At 36.5% G+C, this 22,567-nt stretch overlaps 1 protein-coding gene across 4 annotated transcripts in view; it reads right to left on the reverse strand.

Annotated features, from left to right (window-relative positions):
• Positions 1-22,567, reverse strand: part of MED13L (mediator complex subunit 13 like) — a 392,641-nt gene that overhangs the window by 135,914 nt on the left and 234,160 nt on the right. For all 4 annotated transcript variants that reach the window (XM_027862683.1, XM_027862690.1, XM_027862677.1 and 1 more), the window contains one exon: positions 20,781-20,864. In XM_027862683.1, the coding sequence (XP_027718484.1) occupies positions 20,781-20,864 (84 nt within the window). The remainder of the gene's footprint in view (positions 1-20,780; positions 20,865-22,567) is intronic.

A 22,567-nucleotide genomic window follows, 5' to 3' on the forward strand; every position in this document is an offset into this window, starting at 1 on the left:
ATATAAGATACTCAACAGCTGGCTTCTATTGATATTGCTACATGACTATTTACTCTCATATTTCATTTCATTTATTTATTTTGATGAGAAAAGCAAAATATGGAGATGGAAGCTTAGGAACTTAGCCCCTTGGGAAAGATCTAGGACCAATGGGTATAAATAGCATAAGCATGAATTTAACCAAATCTGAGGAAAACTAACAATCAGAGGAATATGAAAGAAGAATGGGCAGCTCCCACAGGTGTTAAACGGTTTCCCCCTTCCCAGAAAACAAAGATTGAACAATCCCTTGTGGAGGAGCTTCTTTTTCCACGTATGATTTGAACCAAACAGCCGCTCCAAAACTGAAATTCCATGAACGTCTGAACATCAAAAATCTCTGGCTATCCATTATTCCTTCCTATCTAGATTAGATATAAGTATGTGAGTGTGGCTATGATGTTTCTTTGTAAAGTTTAAATCTTTTTATAAGCAAGGAAAACCAGTTTCAAGCTCAAAGCTAAACTTGACCTGTTCAAGTTCAGACTTGGTACACCCCTTTGTTACCACTGACCACAAATAACGAATGCAGCATTATTTGAGGTACAGTGATGAAAGTGTGTGATCTGAATTTCCAACTAGAATGGCCAAAGTTTGTCATTCTCAATAGTCACAGTGAAAAGTTCTAAAACCCAATGTAAAAATCAGATCTAAAATATCGTGTAAGACTATTCAAATTATGTCTCATATTTTAAAGTGATACATGGGGTGTAGTGATGGAAAAGGACTTTTTCAATAAGCAAATACTAGTTATATCTAAGAGAGATTTTTTTTCTCTCAATACTACACCAAATGATTGTTTTATCATCTTATTATAATACAATAATTTACAGGGCAGTCAAGATTTAATATGAATTTCCTATCTTCCCAACTAGCAACAATTAATATTTAATCTTTTAAATGCAATGGGTTGTTATTTTGGATCTCTAAATCAAATCAGCCAGAAGGATAAACACTCTCCAATGTTACAGTAATTTAGCATTCACATCACTTTTGAAAATGGCTTCATAAAGTTAGATAATTAAGTTTCAGAAGAAGCTTTCATCTTCCATACCTTATTGATTTTAATGTTAATCAAACTAAAGTTGCTTCTTATTTATATGTTCAAATTATTCTGGAAGTACTGTTCCTGTTGCCTGTTTGAAGAACGAACAGGCTTCCGTGGCTACCATCTTGGATATGTATTTCTCTGCATTATAGAACACAACCATGCCACAATTACATTAAGGCATAAGTGTGATGCAAATCAAGAGGTTTTTAATATGTGTTTTTGAAGCATCTAACTCCACTCTGTCCATCTGTTTGGTAGGTTTTGTTAGTTATTAGGTTACAGAATCAATTTCACTTTACCTTAAGCATGAATCCCTTTGGATTTGATGCTGATACATCTCCTCTAACTCCAATCAGAACTAATATTTTTTCATGAAATTTGGGAGAAAACTTAATTCAAAGAAGAATGTATTAAGTCCCAGCTGAGTGAAGATATAGAAACAATATCAAAGCTCCTAAGACCTTCTAGGAGGTTACAAATGCACACATAAAGCAAGAAGCAATCTATAAGTGAAATGTTAAATTGTATGATACACAGTATGAATGCTATGAAATTTCAGAGAAAGAAAGGGTGAATATAGGCTAATATAGTCGAGATAGTTTGGCTGAGAGGGTGTAAATTACTTGGAATTCTGAACTACAACCTAACAAGGGCAACCAGAATGAACTTTGCATCTACATCATAAGAGAACTGGTTGAAAGAACTGGTGATAGCCTGAAGAGAAAACTTGGGAAAACATGATAGGATGGCCTAGTGGAAAGAGCACTAGGAGCAACTGGGTGGTGTAGTGGATAAAGCACCAGCTCTGGAGTCAGGAGGACCTGAGTTCAAATATGACTTCAGAAATAAGCTTTGTGACCCTGGGCAAGTCATTCAACTCTGATTGCCTTTTAAAAAAAAAAAAAAAAAAAAAGGAAAGAGCACTAGCTCTAGAGTCAAAAGACCTGGGTTCCTGTCCCACTTCTTGACACTTACTACACTGAACCTTGGGCAAATCACAGGTTTCCTGTACCTTAATTTCCTCTTCTGTAAATGACAAAATTGCTCTAAGCCTGTGATCTAGACCCTTCCAGCTGCAGATCTATGATACTAGAATCTTAAGTATTTGAAGGAGTATCGTAAGCAAGAGGGATTACGTTTCTCTTTGTCTCAAAAAAGGTCAAATCAGCAGCAGAGTTGTTCTTCAGTTGTTTCAGTTGTGTCTGTCTCTTCATGACCCAATTTGGGGTTTTCTTGACCAAGATACTGGAGTGAGGATTTTTTTGGCTGTGTTCTGTTTTTAAGCAGTGAGCAGAAGTTGCAAAAAGGTCTAGTTGATCTTGCCATCAGGATAAAAACCTTAAAATTAAAGCTATCAAAAAAAAAAAGGACTGGCCTGCTCTGTAAGCAGGGGGTTCTCTCTCCCCAGAGGCCTTTAAGTAAAAGCTGGATGACCACTTATGGGGAATTAATTTTCAAGCATAGTTGTACTAGATCGCTGCAGAGGTCCCTTCTAACTCTGAAATTCTGTTAATTTAAAATTCTCTACTTTAAAGGGATTAAAAATCTGAATGGACATTAATAGTCCAAAATGCTTAACTTTATAGCTAGTTAAGACTATCACAAAAGCTAAAACACTATTACAAGAAACTTTGAAGCAGACTCAAATCATTATTATCACAAAACATCTCATTATCCTATTGGATTGAATTTACAATAAATGCTCAATGCTTGCAAAGATCTTTAATTTCCTTGGTATGGTTTGCAGGTACCAGGAATTACATAAACATTAGACCACCTATAAACTTTATCTTTGTTACTCCCTCTAATCCGTACAGATTCCAACCACTTCATGACTTAACCAATGTTTTGAATGTTTTGTTGTGGCCTGAAAAGTTAATTGTCCTTTGGCCAGTCTGGTGATGAGTATTACTGAACCTAAAGGCAAACAATCTGTCATCACCAAGCCTGTCCTCAAAAGCCTTTTCAGTTTAGAATGAGCAGAGCTTTCACCCCACAAACATTAAATGGTGATGAGGCTTCCATTTGTAAGGAGAAAATAACAAATGCAGAATAGAAAAATAAGTGCAGGCTAGTTACAATTATGGAAATGGTCAAAATCGAAATACAGATTTCTAGAGGTATTTAAATTGCTGAAGAACCAAGGAAGAGAAAACTAAACATTTCTTCATTCCCCTCTTGGCTTGGCTCTGCCTTTGACTTTTTGGCCTTGTCACCAAGATGCCTCAGCTGCCACCTCACCCTGAAACTTCTCAGTGCTTGGGGTCTCCTCACCCAGGCTGGCCCCCCCACATCCCACTAATGAGTTCTTCCTGGGGCCATCATTTTGGGAAAGGGTCTGGGTTGGGCAACCTTATTCTACTTTAAGTTCTGCTTCTGACTTGGCAGACTTCAACACCATGCTACCAAGCCTTTGCTTAGATACTCTGCCCCTTCCCCACTACTTTTCAGCTCCGTTTTGCATGCTGTTTTCCCTCATTAGAATGTAAGCTCTTTGAGGGTAGGAACTGTCTTACTTTTTGCTTGTTTTTGTATCTCCAGTGCTTAGCACATTGCCTGGAGCATGTTGTGTCTGACTCTCCATGTCCCCACCTGGGGTTTTCTTGGCAGAGATACTGCAGTGGTTTGCCATTTCCTTCTCCAGCTCATTTTACAGATGAGGAACTGAGGCAAACAGGGTGAAGTGACTTGCCCAGGGTCACACAGCGAGGTCGGATTTGAACTCAGGAAGATGAGTTTTCTTGATTCCTAGTCCAGTGTTCTGTGCTCTATGGTGCCCCTTGGCTGCCCCCATGTGCCTGGCACATAGTAAGTGTTTAATAAATGCTTGTCGCCTTGCTTTGTCCATAAATATTGGAAAAGGAAAATATATGATTAAATATTCATTGAAATCACTTTGGTACATGAGTTTCCAGGTACCTGTCACGACTTTACCCAAAACAAACTCATTATTCTAAATCTGAGAGCTTGTCAACAATGTAAGGATCGTTTTCTCTATTTCAGAAAGTGACTTACATGGTCCCATCTACTGTCACATTAGATATTAATTTAAGTTGTTTCAAGTAGAAATATCCTGAATCAGTCATCCTTATAAAATAATCCTCTTTGAATTAACATTCACGCCATATCAGGCAAAAAAATGTAGCGTGTATTTTTTCATCTTCCTTCAGTTTTATGTTAGGAATTGATTGGCCAAACTGTTAAGTAGCTTTCTTCACTGTCATTAATCTACATTATAGTTCTCACTTTGATAATGCAAAGTTAGCATTTCAAATCAGTCCTTCTTTACACATATTATAGATGACCATTTAGAATTTTTAAAAGACACTTTTTTAAAAAAAAAAGTCACACTATCAAATAATATAACAAGGACAGTAATACTCTTCAAAAAGTCTAGGTTTGCCTTGATGCTATAGCACAAAGGACGTCTGTCTCATAAAATAAACTGTTCTGTAACTTAAGTCACAAAATATTATCAGAGATCATCTTTTGCTGATCTCTAAAGAATAAAAAGGCTCACTCTTCCCAGGTCAATAGAGATGAGGTAGAGGACTAAATGCTTTCCATATGACAGTTCTTTCTAAGGAAAAGGAATGTAATTTCATAGGATCATTCCTATGGGAAGGAGGTTAATGAGCCCAACCTATTCTTTGGCATATAAGGAAACTAAGGGTCAGGTGACTTGCCCAAGGTCTCAGAGCTGTAGGATATGAGCCAAATTTCTCTGACTCTCAATGAGCAGAGCCCATGAGCAGAACAAGGACATCTTTGATAATGGGCTACTCAGCTCTGCTGCTCAGGATAAAGGCCTGTTTTTGAAGTTCATACAATCGCAGGCAGCACTACTTTGAGATGACACGCAAAGAAAGTAGTTTCTTCTTTTTGAATGCATATTCTGATGCTCTATTAATAAGACGTGAATTTGTAGAAGCATATAACAGGAAAGGAGCTAGGTAGTTCAGTGGAAAGAGTGCTGGGCCTGGAGTCAGGAAGGCCTGAGTTTGAATCTTGCTTCAGATACTTACTAGCTGTGTAACTCTCGATTAAGTCGCTTACTGATTCACCTGAAGCCTCAGATTCTTCATCTGTAAAAATGAGTGTAATGGACTCAATGGCCCCTTCCACCTTTAAATATATGATCCTATGAAAATATGACCACAGAGCTTATTACAAATCAAGCATGAATATCCCTGGGTATATCTTCATCAGTGGCTAGCATTAAGGCTTCACCAATGGTATGTGCTCAATAAATCCTTGAACTGAAAATGTTAATAATGGCTTCAATGATCTAATAGCGTGATTGTAAAAAAACAATTCAAACCTGTGCCCGTTTAATAGCTCTGAATTCGATTCAACTTCATCTCTGACAAGATTAGCAATGGAATAGCCTTATCATTGTGAGTGAATTCATTTTAGTGTCAGAATTCAGAGCTTTCATTGGCATCAGACACTTGTGCTGAACCACATGGAGGCTGAGGTTCCTTCTAACAAAAAATCTTTCATTTTCACTAGGTTAATAAATACTGCATATAGATCTTAATATTCTCTTAAAAAATCTGGCCTAATTTTTCCTTCATCTAAATGTTCAAGTTTATATTTGTGATAATACTGCAAAGTAAACAAGCCAAACAAAACTCAACTAACTACCAAAAAACTTGAAAACATCCTTCAAAAAGAATCATGTTAAAAAAAAGTTAACATTGGTTAACACAATCAACTTTTGTCACATTTGTTTCTGTCAACAGTGATGATGCAAATATTCTGTCAAATCTAGAGGTAAAAGCACTTCTCATGTTGTTTACAATGGAAATCTTTCATAGCTGCACCCACAGTCATACCATCATATATGTGAATATAAAACCAGTTTAGAATTAAAGTGGTGAGCTCTGCCCCCACCCCCCACCTGGAGAACAAAATCAGTAAGGAGGATGAGGTCACAATGAATATGAATAGTTCAGTATAAAGGCATGATCCTAGGACCAAAAGATTTGATGAGGACCAGAGAGATCACCTAGACTAATCTTTCCATTTTACAGGTGAAGAAACTGAGACCCTGAACAGGCAAAAGATGTGGGAGTAAGCAGCAGAGCTGGGGATAATGGAAAAACAAAGCCAACAGATGAAAAGTGAAAGGCATAGATGGAGGACTGGAAGCCTGGCCCTGTTACAGGCTCCCTGTGGGATGTTGGCAAAGTCTGTCGACCTCCGACCGAATTATGAGAATGCCAGAGTAGGTAATCTTTAATGTCTGCAGCAATTCAACAAAGAGAACTTGCTATTAAGAACAGCAGAGCAGTTTTTCAGATATGGATTTCTTTAAATGCAGAGTTTATAAAAGAGAGAGACTTACAGATTTGTGGTGGGAGAAGGAGTGGGGGTGCAGTGGTGGCAATGGTGTTCGAATGACAACACCTTTCCTCAGAGCTTCCCTTTCTTCCTCAGTAAAATAAAAGGCTGAGTTAGACAGTTCCAGAGAGTTCCCTTCTAGCTCCAGGATTCTTTGAGCTACCTGACCCTCACAATTAGAATACCTTTAGTCAGTACACATTTCAGCTAAATTAACAGAAGAAATACATTTCTCTGCAGTTATAATAATTAGATATTGAGAACTTTGGAACTAAAATTCAACAGAAGGAAGATATTTTGTCCCAATATTATAGTTTTAATATTGAATTCACAATTTTGATGCAGTTTCAATATGAGATCATCTGTTAGTGGTGTGAGAAAATTATGGAAATAACACTACAGTGTTTAAGAAAAAATGCTGAGAAACTAAAAGGACCTCCAACCACTTATAAATGACCTATGTAAATTCATTACTGATACAGTAAGTGACTACACTCACTGGCAAGCATTTCAAAGACTAGTACTCACGAATCTAATTAGCAGCACAGCAGGGCTTTAGTTTTTCCTTTTATATTGTGCCAATAAATGAATGTACAATGAAAAAAAAAAAAGCACAAACAAAGAGATTTCACTGATAAGTCACCAAAGTCCTCATAAAGGCAAGTGAAATTCTGAATGTTTAGATATTTGTCATAAACAACCTTTAAAAAGAAAATCATGGCTAAAATCCATAGAAGAGAATGAGGTTTTGTTCCAATGAAAATTTCTTTACATTTACTGGTTTAACTCAATACTCAAACACATCTGTGAGCTCATCAATGTGGGTGATGGAGAGGGGGTTTGGATCCTCCAATGATACAGACCGCAACTCAACCATGCCTGACCATCCTGAGTCAGGGTCTTTTGTCTATGTTTTCCAATAACTTTACCAAGGACCTACTCAACCTGACCAGCAGCCTGCTCACTTTCTTCTGGCACAGCAAGGATACCAATGGACCACACTGACTACCCATCAATTTTCCCTTGCTTCCCCTTGTACATGCCAGCATTTTTTTTTTCAATATCTTCTGCTCCACTTCTCCTTCATAATTCCTTAAGGGTAAATGTGCTGTACTCTCTAGTCATAACCCAACATGTTTCTCTCAATAATCCTCCTGGTGAACCCCATTCTCAATTCTTTGTAGACCACAGTTCTTCATATCATACAGTCTCATGATACCACCAATAGATATGAGTATTCAAAAGGTAGGTCTTTGTTTATGGGAAATGTTTGGGTCATTCAAGGTACTTTATAATTTTCCAGAGGTGCTCTGGCATATTTTTCTCCTATTCAGTTCTAAGTATAATTCATTTTTCATATGTACTAAAACATACACATATACACATATCATATATATGCACACATATCATATATATGCACATACATACAAATGGGTAAATTTGGTCTTTTTTTTAAGTTTTAAAAATATATGCATATATTTTATCAGTATTAGTTCTTTCCCTCCTGAAGTCTCCCCAATAAAAAAAATTTTTTTTAATTAAAACCCTCACAACAAATATACAGTCAAGCAAAACAAATTCCCACACTGGTCACATACAAATATGCATATCTTAGTATGGCTATTAAGTCTTTCACTGCTCTGGCAGGAGATGAGGAGCATGATTCACCCTCAGTTCTCTGGACTTGTGGTTTATTCTTGCATTTGAGTTCCACAATCTTTCAAAGTTGTTCTCACTTTACTTTGCATCAGATCAGAGAGGACTTCCCAGTTTCCCTTGAAACTGTACATTCTGTCATTTCATATGGCACAATAATGTTCTATTACATTCATTTGCCACAATTTGTTTAAACATTCACCAATTGTTGGCTATAACCTTATTTCCCAGTTCTTGGCTACCACATACATGGCAAAGGCTGTAGCTACTATCATGCCTATGAATCTTCCTCTTTCTCTTTGATCTCTCTGGGGTATAGTCCAGTAATGGTATAACTGTTCAAATGGCAGGCACAACGCCGTCACTTTGTACTTAGTAGTTATGAGTTGGTCCAAACAGCTTCTGAGAACAGCTGAACCAATGCACGTGCCAAGTAATAGTGCATGAGTGTACCCGTTCTCTTGCAGTCCTTCCAATATTTGTCACTTGCCCCTTTTGTCACCTTTGCCAATCTAATACTGTACTTCTCTAGTGATTAGTGATTCAGAACATTGTTTTCATATGATTATTGATAACTTCAGTTTCTTTCTTTGAAAACTAACTGTTCATCCCCTTTGAACATTTACTTACACTGTACATGTACAAGACTCTTAGATTTCTAAATATGAATCACCTCCTATTGAAATAGGAATTAAATCCAATTAGATATGAGGCATTTCTGATGGCAAAGCTTTCAGAGTTGTCTATCCAACTGCATATTAGAAGGGACAAAAGGCATTCTTCACCTATCCCATTTTTCCTAAGTAGAAGGTGAGCCCAAACTCTTGAGTGGGTAAACATCTTGCTCAGGATGCTCCATTCCAGGACTTGACATAATCAACAAAATGGCACTCGCCACATGGAGGACCTGGACGAGGTCCCTTCAGTGACACAAACTCTTCCCTGGAAAGCTGTGAGGACAGCAGATGCCTCAGGGGAGCGTGTCTCCCTCTTTTATTTCTTGTCTGATATTAATAATTGTGAGGTCATCAAACAAGGTTAATTCTGTTACATCTTTAAAGGAATCATGTACATATTTATGAGAGATATCTTGTCAAAGAAATGTCTTCAAGGAAGCATTTTGCTCTACTTAATCAAACACTTTTTACAGTCAATCATTAAGCACCACAGGATCTTGTATTCTTTACATCTTTAAGTTAATTTGTGATGGGAAAGATACTGTGTACTTGTAAAGTCTGCTTATTCAAATCCATCTAATACTGCATTCAAAATTGCCCTGGATAAATGCATAGATTATTCTCATGATAATTTTATGCAGATGGGAACATAGATATACAGGTCTGAGAGAACAAAATCTAAGGTATTTCCTGTGCTTTTCCTATATTTACTTCCTTTAGATACGTTAAAAATCAATCCCTTAACATGATCAAACCTGTCACCACACTACCAACGTCACCTTTTCTTGGTCCATTTCTATTCCCTTTCCCATCTCTTCTCTGCATTGCCATTTCTACCTCCTCTACAAGTAAATTTAGGGTTGATTCACTTTTCTTGATGGTGTAAAGAGTTTGGTATAAAATATCTTTTTTGGGGGGGGGGCTAGACAATAGGGTTAAGTGACTTGCCCAAGGTCACACAGCTAGTAAGTGTTATGTGTCTTAGGCTGGATTTGAACTCAGGTCCTCCTGAACCCAGGGCCACTGCTCTATCCACTGTACCACCTAGCTGCCCCTGTAAAATATCTTTACAGATCTTTTCCATCTTTCATCTACTTGTTGTTCTCCTAATTTCATTAACCAATGCTCTGAGAATGCTTTGCTCAGTTGACTCTCTTGTCTAGCTTTCTTTAAACTGGCTTAATCTTCTCCTTTCCCCTATGTTATGATGTAATATATATCATCTTCCAACACTCTTTCTTTCTTCTTCACAAAAAGCAGCTTACATTATGAACTGGTAATTCTCTTGGCTATCACATCTCTCAAGATGGCAAATAATTCAAATGTCTGCTGACTAACGGACTTTTTTGGTTCTTTTACTTTCTTCATAATAGCCAATACTTAAACAGTAAAGGATTATAGAGCACTTTGCAAATAGTCTCACTACATAATCACTACAACCCTGAAAGGAAAATGGCATTATTACCCCTATTTTACAGGTATGGAAGCTGAGGCAGTCATGTTTTGTGACTTTCCCAGGGTCACATAGCCAGTAAGTGTCAGAGGTAGGATTTGAATCTAGGACTTCTCGACTCCAGGTCTAGTACTGAACCACCTGGCTAACTATATTGGTTAAACTTTGGGATAAAATAATATCAGAAACAAATCACAAATAAAAATAGGTGAACTATAATCACAGCACTTTTGTCCTTATTCAAGATGTATAGATGTGATGTTTCTGTGTAGACTACAGGTTTCTAGCCCATCTCGGTCCTTACTCGGGATCCATACTTCTCCCCACCTCCCAAATTTTTCCATCCTCACTTACATCCAAACTTTGCACTCACATTACCAAAAACATAGGTTGATTTAATTTTGAGCATCTTTGCTAAATGTCTCTTTCTCTTCAAACTTCAGCAAAAGATAATCAATATCTTATTAATCAATAATAAACTAGAATTTATTTTAAGGAAAGTCTTTCCATGCAATGATGTTTCTTGTTGCCTTTGGACACACAATAAAAGGAATTCCACCTATCAAAAAAGAATCTGTGAGACATTCTAGCACATACCAACAACTTCCTTTGAGTCTTCCAGTATTTTTTTACATACTGAAAATTATAAAAAGACTAATAAGATTCAATTCCTTTAGTAGTCAGTGACCAACTGCTGGCAACTGGATAGGGATCTCATATATAGTAAGAATAGCTAAGTTAATGTTTCTAGGCAGTCTAAAAATCATATGCTGCTAAGCACCTTCTGCTCCTTTTTTCACAACCCTACTATGGTCACAGCAGGCACAGAATGGACTGAAGGCCATTTTGTTTTTCTTTATTTCATGAGTTTCCGTGGTCAAAGAATTCATCACAAGGTGGCCAGTCTCTCCACATTTTGTTAGGCTGCTTCTCAGAGGGTAGATACCATCTACTGCCTGGACTGTAATGCCAGCCTTTCCAGCATAGTAGACTCCGTAGAGCTTATGCTCTGTTGGGATGGCCTTTGAGACTGATGATCTTTACACTGCTCAATAAATCATCCAAGGAGGCCTTAGTATGATTTAACACACAGCTCAAAACAAAAGATTAATGACCAGTGGTTTAATAACTGACATACTGCTATGGTACTATGCAATAGAACTGGATAGAGAGATACATGCATATATACACACACACATATAACAGTTTATTCACTTCTCTAATAATAACGCACTCTTTCACCTCTTCTTATATTTTCTCTCCAAAATCAGTGATAATTTAGTTGGTCTTCCAAATATAAAAGTATTATCATTATGACACAATAATAGAATTGTAGGGGCGGAGCCAAGATGGTGGAGGGAAAGCAGTGACTTGCTAGCGCTCTCCCCCAAATCCCTCCAAATACCTACAAAAAAAAAAGGCTCTAAAAATAGAATTGTAAACAGCGGCATCGAACATTACACAATAAACCTCACACTGACTCTACCCATAGTTGGCATATATGGACATGCTGCTTCCCCCAATAGCATGGAAGCTCCTGGGGACTGTTTCTATCCATGCCTAACACAGTACCTGGCACTGAAAGGGACATAATAGATTCTGGACTGATTCATACATACAAAGTAAATTAATATGCAGCTATCCCAACATTTCTTTCTTCTCTACCTGGCAAGGATTCTTACTTGGATCATTCTGCTTTTAGTCACAGACTGACTGATATATTATAGTAGGAAAATCATGAAGTGGAAAAAAGGCGCAATTATTTGAGGGAAACATTTTTTATTTCACATTTCACAATGAGGGAAGGCAGGAAAAAGAAGCAAAATAAAAAGATACACAAGTGATTATATCTTCTACATAATAGAATAATCTTTAAAACAAATAATCCTTTTTTTAAAATGTTGTCTACCTATGATTGTACATAATATAACACAGGACATCAGTTGTGGCCACCTTCCTACATGTAGCACATCCAAATGACACTTCCTGAGGATGCAGGAAATGCTTTTCTGAAGATGAGACCAAATCACCAAGAGTCAAAGAAGCTTTTATGTGCATTAGTGAATTTGTGAACATCACCACACCACAATTTCTTCCTCCATTTAATAGTCTAACTTGCTTGAAAAATGACCAGTTGGATACTCATTACTCATACCTCATCCACAGCTCTCAACATCATTGCTCACAACTTCCCAATACACAGAAAATAAATACCCAGAAAATATTTTAGCATCAATACTAATGCCACATTTTTATGAGAATAATAATACATGAAAATCAAACAAATTTACATGTATCCCTAAGAACTAAATCTGACATGGAGATAACTCTAGATCAGGGGAATCAATTTCATGGAAATTGTATGAGTTAATATGCTATTTCATAAATTACTGTTTATAAAATACAGAAATTGTTTAAATGACAACATAAAATGCTCTGAAAAAGTAAAAGTTAAAGTGATATATAATGCTATCTTTGAATTATGTTCCTATGACTAAGACTATGTTGTTGATTTAAAATGTTCCAATAGAGCTAAAACTTATCTTGTTTAGTAATAAATTGAGGTTCATTCATATTTTTCCTGCTTCACCAGATTGCTAATGGGGGGGCCAGGACCCACACAAAGACAAAGAGCTCCTGTAATAGATGGACTATACCAGCTCTTTTGAGATTCATTCAGCTAACAAGTTCAGGACTTCATTTTCAAACCAGTAGACTACAACTAAGAGTCAAAACTAAATAATAGTAAGCATTCTATACTTCTAACTATGTACAATTTACTACTACTAAGGGAAGTCAACCAACTAGAACAAGCAGGAGAGTGGTAATGGTACATCCATCTATTCCTCTATCCAACAAATTTATTCCTTTAAAAAAAACAAATATATGGTTAGGTTAGCCTCCAGATTAATAGGTGTAGGCAGGATTCACTGAGCACAAGGAATGATTAATTGCCTCGATATGCTGGACAAGGCCAACCCCTAAAAGGGTATTAAATTTTCATGCGTAAGCACATGATTCCTTTCTACTCTGGTGATCTATCTCTGTAATCCCAGTGAAACCGGCTTCCCTGTTGTTCTGCCACAAGGTTCCCTATCTCCTAATGCCAAACATCCCTCCATGCTTACAATTCTCTCCCTGGGGCTTCCCTGGCTCTCTTCTAATTTCAGCCAAAGTCTGATATTATACAGAAAGCTTTTTTCATCCTCCTTGACTTCTGTGCATTTCTTTGCAGATTATCTCCAATTTATCCTTTATCTATCTTGTTTTTGTATCAATGTTTGCATGTTGTCTCCCTGGATTAGACTGGGAGCTCCTTGAAGGCAGGCCCTGGTGTTCTGTTTTGTTTGAGGCCTTTCTTTGTATCCCCAGTGCCTAGGAATGCCTTATAAAAACAACAGTAAATGCTTTGCACTTAATAAGTGCTTCTTGATGATTTGATCAAGGTGTGCCTGTGGCAAATTCTAATGTCCCTGATATGTAACCACAGTATGTCACAGTGTTTCACAATGGAGACACTAAGGTACAGTAAGCAAATCAGTAGCAGGAGTGAAAATCAAAACTGAGAGCTTTCTGGATTCTCAACCTTACACATCATTTTAAAGGAATTTTAAAGGATGAAAAACTTCCCTTGATATTTTTGCCTTTTGACATTGGCACAAGTGAGTTTCATACATCTCATGGAAAAGGACAAATTCTCTGTCATGAAGGTTAAATTACAATTCATGTCAAGACCTGACTCAAAACAAGGAGAAAAACAAAAAAGGCAGAGAAGGGAGACAGAGACAGACACCAAAGTTTGGGAGGAAATTGAAATTGATATGATGATTTAAAGACCTTTGAAACATATCATAAAATTCTACAGTAGAAGCTAGTAAGAGTCAACAGCCAAATTTATAACTTCCATTCTCAAGTCTATTTTGGTCTAGAATTATATATCATTCTCAAGGCTAAATTAATGTGTGAACACAGATAGAACCTAGCTTCAGTAATATCACACTATGATACCCTTTTATTTTGTTTCATAGAAAGTATCAGATAATACTCTATAAACAATGCTCTTCAATTCTAACAGTAAATTAGATAGCTTTCAAATGTTGTGCACTGCTCCCTCTGGGCTCTTCTACAAAGAATTGTACATTTTTTCTTTCTATAAGGCGATAATGCAATGTGTGGAGGTTATTTCTGCCATTAGAACTGCCATTCATGATCCAGCAATGCAAAGTACAAACTACCATCTCTGGGGCAAAGTATATTTTCAAGCAAGGAATGCTGTACCCACAGCAAGGACCTGAAGTATCCAACCACTCATAGTTGAATAAATAAAAAGGCTTCCACATCTTTCATGTGCTACAGTCATAAAAATGTGTGCTTCCTAAAATTATTAGATTTGAAGGAATATGTCCCTTGTCAGTATATAAAAGCTACAAATGTTAACAGATAGAATAATGCATTAAGGAATTGCAGCCATTTTAAAATTAAAACAAAGTATATTTAAACGATTTGGTTTGGAAAACTTATTCTGAAAAGAGACCCCTAAGTCTGGAGCCTACTTTTGCACTTATGCTCTAAAGTTCACCAACATTTATTCCAACACTGACTAGCCCCCTTCTATGATGCCTGCTGTTGAAAAAGTACCTAAAATGTTTAGAAAGCACTTTATATCCATTATCCTATTTGATCCTCACAACAATCCAGCGAGAGAAAGATTACAGTTACTACTGCCAACATTTTATGGCTGAAGAAAGTGAGGATGTTAAAGTCTAATGGATTTAATCAAGGTCACACAACTACATGTCAGAGGCCTGAATGGGGCTTAAGTCTGTGCTCACTGAAACTAGATCATGCACAAGTCTGAGTTCAAGCACTGGGAGATATCACAGTAATATGACCTATTCGTATCCCCTGTAAAGGTGACACTGTTTCAAAGAGCTTGCAGACATGATTACAAAATATTGAAAAGCGTTAAATAGAATAACACTTACATAATGATTTGTAAAAGTCGACAGTCAAAAATATGGTACAGACAATAAAGACAATGGAAAACTCCACTGACGTGGTAAAAAGTGAAGTAAAATCAAGAATTAGTAGGATTTGCAAGGTTAAAAGGAAATAGATGGGTATTTGCAAATAAGGTAGAATTAGAAAAAAGAAAGGGTAGCTAGAACACATAACATGCAATGAGTAAGCAGAGAAACCACAGCGGAAACTACATGTAGGTAAGCAAGGAGGAGAAGTGTGAAAAGATAATCTAGAGTCAAGTTATGACTTGGCCTTAAAGAAGTGGAAAGCCATGAATGTTGGTGTAAGATGGAGGAAAGGGGACTTAGGACTAGCACACCCATGTTAAACACTAGGGTTCATAGCTTCATGACCAAGCAATACCAGTCCTAGGTCTGTAACCCAAAGAGAGCAAAGAAAAAGAAAAAGGATCTATATGTACAAAAATATTTAATAGCAGCTCTTTGGGGTGGCCAAGAATTGGAAATTATGGGGATATCCATCAATTGGTGAATGGCTAAACAACTTATAGTATATGACTGAAATGGAATACAATTGTGCTATTAGAAATGATGGGCAGGATGCTTTCTGAAAAACTTGGGGAGACTTACATGAACTGATGTTAAGTGAAACAAACAGAGCCAGGAAAACACTGTACATGGTAACAATGATTGTAAATGACTTAGTTGTTCTCAGCAATACAACGATTCAAGACAATTCCGAAGGACATATGATGAAAAGTACTGTCCATCTCCAGAGAAAGAACTGATGGAGCCTGAATGCAGATTGAAGCATACTTTTTTCACTTTCTTTATTATTCCTGGGATTTTTGGTCTGCATTTTCTTGCGCAACTTTGCTAACATGGAACTGTTTTCCATAACTGTACATTTATAATCTATACAAAATTGTCTGTCTTCTCAAGAAGGTGGAAGGGAAGAAAGAGGGTGACAGAATACGGAACTCAAAATTTTAATAAACCAAGTTTAAAAAAAGAAAAAGTTCAAGTCCTGTTTCAGAGATATTATGGCTATATGACCCTGTGCAAGTATCTAACCTCTCAGAGTCTCAGAATGAGGACGGTCATGGCTGAGTAGGTACAAAACACCTTGGTAGAGGTAGCTTCCTAACTTAGGAGATCCATATACCAATTAATAAAAAAAAAATCTTTTATCATTTTTATTATTATTATGCTTGAACTGCTGAGTGACATGAAAAAAGGAGGAGTTTACAAGAACAGGAGTTAGCAAGTAGTTAAGAGTAAGAATTAAAGGACAGATGTACCAAGAGGCTCAGTGGTTATCAGCTTTTCAAATTTAAGGTGACTGATAGGGGAAAAAATTACTATGCAGCGCTCACTAAGGACCCAGGAAAAACCAAATCCTATAGTGACATTTTTCTTAAGTTCTTTGTTATTTGAGCAAAACATTGCCTTTGTTTGTCCTGATTTTTTAATGATAAAAGCATGTTTCCTGTGCAAAATTATAAACAGTCACAAGATAATCCATTTTTGAGAAACTGTTAAAGCCCTTCAAAACTAACTGGTTTCTTAAGTTTCTTATTTTTTTTTGACTAGGTAATGGGGTTAAGTGACTTACCCAGGGTCACACAGCTAGTAAATGTTATGTGTCTAAGGCCGGATTTGAACTCAGGTCCTCCTGAATCCAGGGCCAGTCCTCTATCCACTGCACCACCTAGCTGCCCCTAGTTTCTTATTTTAAAGAAAATTCACTTATTAAATCAGTAATTATGGCAGCATCCTCGGTTCTGTGTAAAGGTATAAACAGGATAAAAGATAAAGTACCTTTACCAAAAAATTATTATATAGAGCTAGAAAAAATAATAACAAGATTCATCTGGAAGAACAAAAGGTCCAGAATATCAAGGGAATTAATGAAAAGAAATGCAAGGGAAGGTGGCCTAGTCATACCAGATCTTAAATTGTATTATAAAGCAGTAATCATCAAAATTCCTTGGTATTGGCTAAGAAATACAGTGGAATAGTTTAGGTACACAAAACACAGTAGTCCATGACTATAATAATCTACTGTTTGATAAACCCAAAGACTCCCACTTCTGGGATAAGAACTCACTTTCTGATAAAAACTGCTGGGAAAACTGGAAAATAGTATGGCAGAAACTAGGTATAGACCACCATCTTATACCGTACAACAAAATAAAGTCAAATCGTACACAATTTAGATATAAAGGCTGATACTATAAGCAAACAGAGAGCAAGGAATAGTTTACCCATCAGATTTATAGAGAATGGAAGAATTTATGATCAAAAAAGAGATAAAAGAACATTATGAAATGCAAAATGGATACTTTCGTTCATATTAAATTGAAAAGGTTTCACACAAACAAAGCCAATGCAAACAACATTAGAAGGGAAGCAGAAAACTGGAAAAGAATTTTTACAACCAGTGTCTCTGATAAATGACTCGTTTCTAAAATATATAAAGAACTGAGTCTGAGAAAGATATTAAAGCCATCTACAGTCATATGAAAAAATGCTCTAAATCACTACTGATTAGAGAAATGCAAATCAAAACAACTCCCATCACACCTATCAGATTGGTCAACATGACAAAACTGGAAAATGATAAATGCTGGGGAAGATGTGAGAAAATTGGAACACTAATGCATTGTTGGTGGAGTTGTGAACCATTCCAGAGAGCAATTTGGAACTATGCCAAAAGGACTATAAAAATGTGCATACCCCTTGATTTGGCAATACGACTTCTAGGGCTGTATTTCAAAGAGATTTAACAAATGGGAAAATGACTCACGTGTACAAAAATATTTATAGCAGCTCTTTCACTGGTGGCCAAGAATTGGAAATTTAGAGGATGCCCATCAATTGGGGAATGGCTGAACAAGTTGTGGTATATGAATGTAATGGAATACTATTGTGCTATAAGAAATGATGAACAGGCTGACTTCAGAAAAACCTGGAAAAACTTGTATGGACTGATGCTGAGTGAAGTGAGCAAACATCTCTCTCTCTCTCTCTCTCTCTCCCTTCCCCCCCTCCACACTGGTTCTCATTCTTCTTTACAACATGACTAATTTGAGAGTAGGTTTAATATGAGTGTATATGTTGAGCCTGTAACAATTTACATGCCATATTGAGATGGAAGGAGGGGAGAGATGGGAAGAGAATTGGGAACTCAAAATCTTATGGAAGTGAATGTTGAAAACTAAAAATAAATTTATTTTAAAAAAGATACAGTGCCTTGAACTAGAGATATTTATAAGCTTATTAGAAAAATATCCACTTAAAGCCAAGAACAATAGCAAAATGATATTGTGGCAAATGGTATATTTATCATCTACAGGAGTATGTCATTAAAAGTGATCAGAATATTTCAATATGGATAAACTGATTAGTGAGTAATTACTGAAATACCAACTTCTTTGAGCCAAATCTGTACTAAAAAAAAATTAAAGTAGGATCATTTTTTCCCCTAAACAAGACTAGAAAGAAAATTAAAAAAACATTAAGCAAGGAGATATTTATATTAATTTAGTTTTTATACTACCTGCTGTCGAGGAAGGATTTTTTTTTTAAAAAAACCCGAACTGCTAAGGGAACGATTGTTAGTCAACATAAAGTAACTTTTTTAGAACAAAAGTAAAAGACAAGAGAGAGACTATAAATTTTATGATTCAAATAATGACCCTCACTAATATTTCAAGCACTATTTATACAAAGTAAACAAAGCAACAATTCATTTTTAGTGCTAGAACCTGTTATAAATCATAATACTTTCTAAATTGCATGCTAAATGGGTGTACTTTTGTTTTTCAAGAAGTATTTCTTAAATACATGTGCTTTTATAGGTTTAAAATGGCTTTGGAATTTGGCACTGCTAAAAAGAAAATCTTTTTTTCTACAAAGAAATGAAAGAATCATTGCTTAAATATCTCAAGATTTCATAGAGTCTTTTTTTTTAAGATAATGAAAACTAATGTCGGGAAAGAAATAATTGTAAAAATACTTGTTATCATTTTGTATCTATGTCCCTTTTTCACCTAAAAGGTAATTCTACAATCTTCTAAACTACTATACACAATTTTTTGTTCAAATATTATCCCTGTAAACACGATACTTACTTCAAGTGAAAATTTTTTCAGTGCTTATTCATATTAGAAAACCTTAACTGATATTATTTTATATCAGAATTCTGTCTTTATAAGTCAAATGACGATACCTCTTTCACCAACACGCTCACTGGCACTATTTGACACTTTTTAATGTAAAAGTATAACAAAAAGAAAGAAAAGTATTCACCCAGCTATTGGTCATTTGCGAACAATACATTTATATTGTGGCACAATTTCTTACTTCATCTAGAAAGGCCATTCCAAAATATCCTCACACCTCGAGCCATCTCCAAGTAGGATGAGTGACTCCATTAAATAGAAGGTTTCCCCCAGGAGGGCTGGGGCCGCTCATCAGTTACATGGCAGAATGACTCCTTCATTGTTTTACGGGGTGTAGTGGATGGCTCCTGAGGTCTCTTTTAAACATAAAATCTGTGACTCAGCATAACATTTTATGTTTTCTTTCAGAAAAAGGTATTCTTTCACATATACCCTTCTGAAAGTGCTTAAAAGAAAACTGTTCTAAAAATATGGATTTTGCACAAATAATGAATGTCTTCAGCAGTTTTTCCCCCTAACAGAGCAAAGAGGCGGAGGTAACCGAACTGGTTTTCCTGCAGCCAGTTCCTCATCTCTCCAAACCATCCCTCATATAGTTGCCAAAATAATCCTCCTGAACCACAAGTCTACGTCGCTTCCCTCTTGCCAAGTCTTCAGTAGCTCCCTATTGCCTTGACGATAAAACAAAATCTTCACCTTAGTATTTAAAGCCTGTCACAACCTGGCTTCAAACCACTTGCAGGCTTTTTTTATATCACTGCCCTTTGTATACTCTACATTTAAGCAAAACTGACTGATTTCCTATTTCCTTAAATGGGCAGTCCATCTCCTGCTTCCTATGAATTCCTTCCTTCACCTGAATTCAGATTTTAATTTAGAATGATTCTTCCCATAAATTTAGATTTGACTAAATTTTAATGGCTGGTATCAATTAATCAGTTACATCACACGGTGGCTAAAGGGGCTGAAATAATTTAGAGACATAATAATCCTCACTTTGCTACAATCGAGCTTTTTTTAAATCAGAAACTGTTGCTTCACTAATATTATCAGCATTTTGAAATTCACTCAAATTAAAAAATAAAGCAGAAACAAAACATTATGCATCATGTACTGGCAATTTTTGGAGAAAAGCATGGGTGTGTTCCAGCTTCACAAAGGTTAGGAAGCAATGACATGGACACAGGGATCCCAACAATCTTTCAACCTCACCTTTCCAGCCTGATGCAGAATAAACAGAAGAACCTTGAAATACAACATTGTCATGCCCCAAAGATGGTAAGGCTACTTGAGGATAAGTAAGTTCTTTTCCACAGATGGGCACGGATAAAAGAGAGAAACACAAAGCAACAGACAGGCACACCCTTCTAAGAAGTAAACATCACTAACCTTTTGTTGACTGGCTTCTCATCCTTTTCATAGGGCCGAACGAACCATTTACCAATCCTGACAAAGTTTTTATCCATCAGGCACCTACAAACAATCAAGAGTGAGGTTTTTTTTTTTTTTTACGGTTTCAATAATAACCACTTCTAAAGCCCTTCAATAAAGAAAGATTGATTTTGGAAGGAACAATTAACTCAGCAAGCTGACTCAGATCACTCTTTACTGCAAGGTGGCTACCACTCATTTTTTTTATGCACCTACTCGGCAATTCTGAGGGAATGTAAAGTGCCACTATACCTCGATCACACAGAAAGTACAAATAAATAGGGGAAAGCATAAATAAACAAAAAACAGACAGACAGGAGAGAGACAAAGAGGGAAAGGGAGAGGTAAAGAGAGGGGGGAGGGGAGAGACAGAGAGAAAGAGACAGACAGACAGACCTAGGTTCACCATAGAAGAAAGGTAAAAAATAACACAGTGACTTCGTTTTAAAAGTGAGTAAATTTCAACAGAACTTGCACTTGTTCAAAATAATGAGAATCTCTCAAAGAGATTCAATCTCTTGTTATATATGAGGTTAAGACATACTGACTTATTTTTGCATTAAAGTACATGTGATATCTTAAAGTGTAGATGAAACAACATAGAGAGATGAAGGAATAAAACTTGGAAACCATTAGATATTTTAGTCACTGGCTCACAGATTTTATTTTACCATTTCGATTGGTATACAAACTATTCAACATTAAGATTTCAAGGTTATCCAACACTGCCTTCTAGTGATACTTAAGCATCTAAGCTATTCTGTTCCCTTGTAGATTCTATATAGCAACACCCAAAAGAACCATTGACTAAATAAGATCACAGAAAGAATAAATTATGAATTAATATGGAAGCTCAAGAGTTTACAGAAAGGGCGACATGAGTGAAAGGGTGACTACCCTGAGAAAACAGTAAAACATAAAATTAAATCTAATATGACCATACAGCACATGTGTGAAAGATGTTTGGGAACCACTGCCACACTACAACTAATAAAAGTCACAAATGCTGATGTCTGATTTCACATCAGAAAGCCGAGGGCAGCCAAGGACACAGTAGGGAAATGGAGATAGCGTGCCGATAACAAAATCCGAGGTTCCATACATGTGGGCGAGTAGCTGTTGTGGATACCATAGATCCCATTTCTTTGCCTGGAAATGTCAACAAAAGGGTATTATCACTACTCCACAAACCAGCAATGGCAGTTACTGATCCTTGAATCTGAACTCTTAAAAGTTTGATGTAGTGATGAAGTGATGGTATTACTGATGATATATAGATTTTTCACTTACTGACAGGTCTGTGTATTATGAGTGGATTTCTCTGAGGTGGAAGGAAGACAAGAAACAAACTATTGTGTTCAATTCAACAAACATGTATTAAGTGCTTACCATGTGCTGGGCCCTGTGCTAGGGAGACTAAAGAAGGAAAGAAGAAAAATAACCTAATTAATGCCCAGAGGAAGTTTACTCAGGAGGTGGGGAGGGGGAAAGGGAAAGGGCAACAGGGAAGGCAGGAAAAGACAGGAAGATTTATTTTTTGGGGGGGAGAAGAAGAATACAACCTATAGAATCTGATATGAACACAGGAATGATCCAGAATTATACAGAAATCAAAGCCCTAATATTCAACTCACATGATTACTGGAAATATCCATCTGAATGTCCCATAGGCATCTCAAACTAAAAATGTCCCAAACTAACTTTGCTATTACACGTGCACACACACACACACACACACACACACA

The sequence above is a fragment of the Vombatus ursinus genome, unplaced genomic scaffold (assembly GCF_900497805.2).
Source record: "Vombatus ursinus unplaced genomic scaffold, bare-nosed wombat genome assembly UNPS02001287.1, whole genome shotgun sequence".
Lineage (NCBI taxonomy): Eukaryota > Metazoa > Chordata > Mammalia > Diprotodontia > Vombatidae > Vombatus > Vombatus ursinus.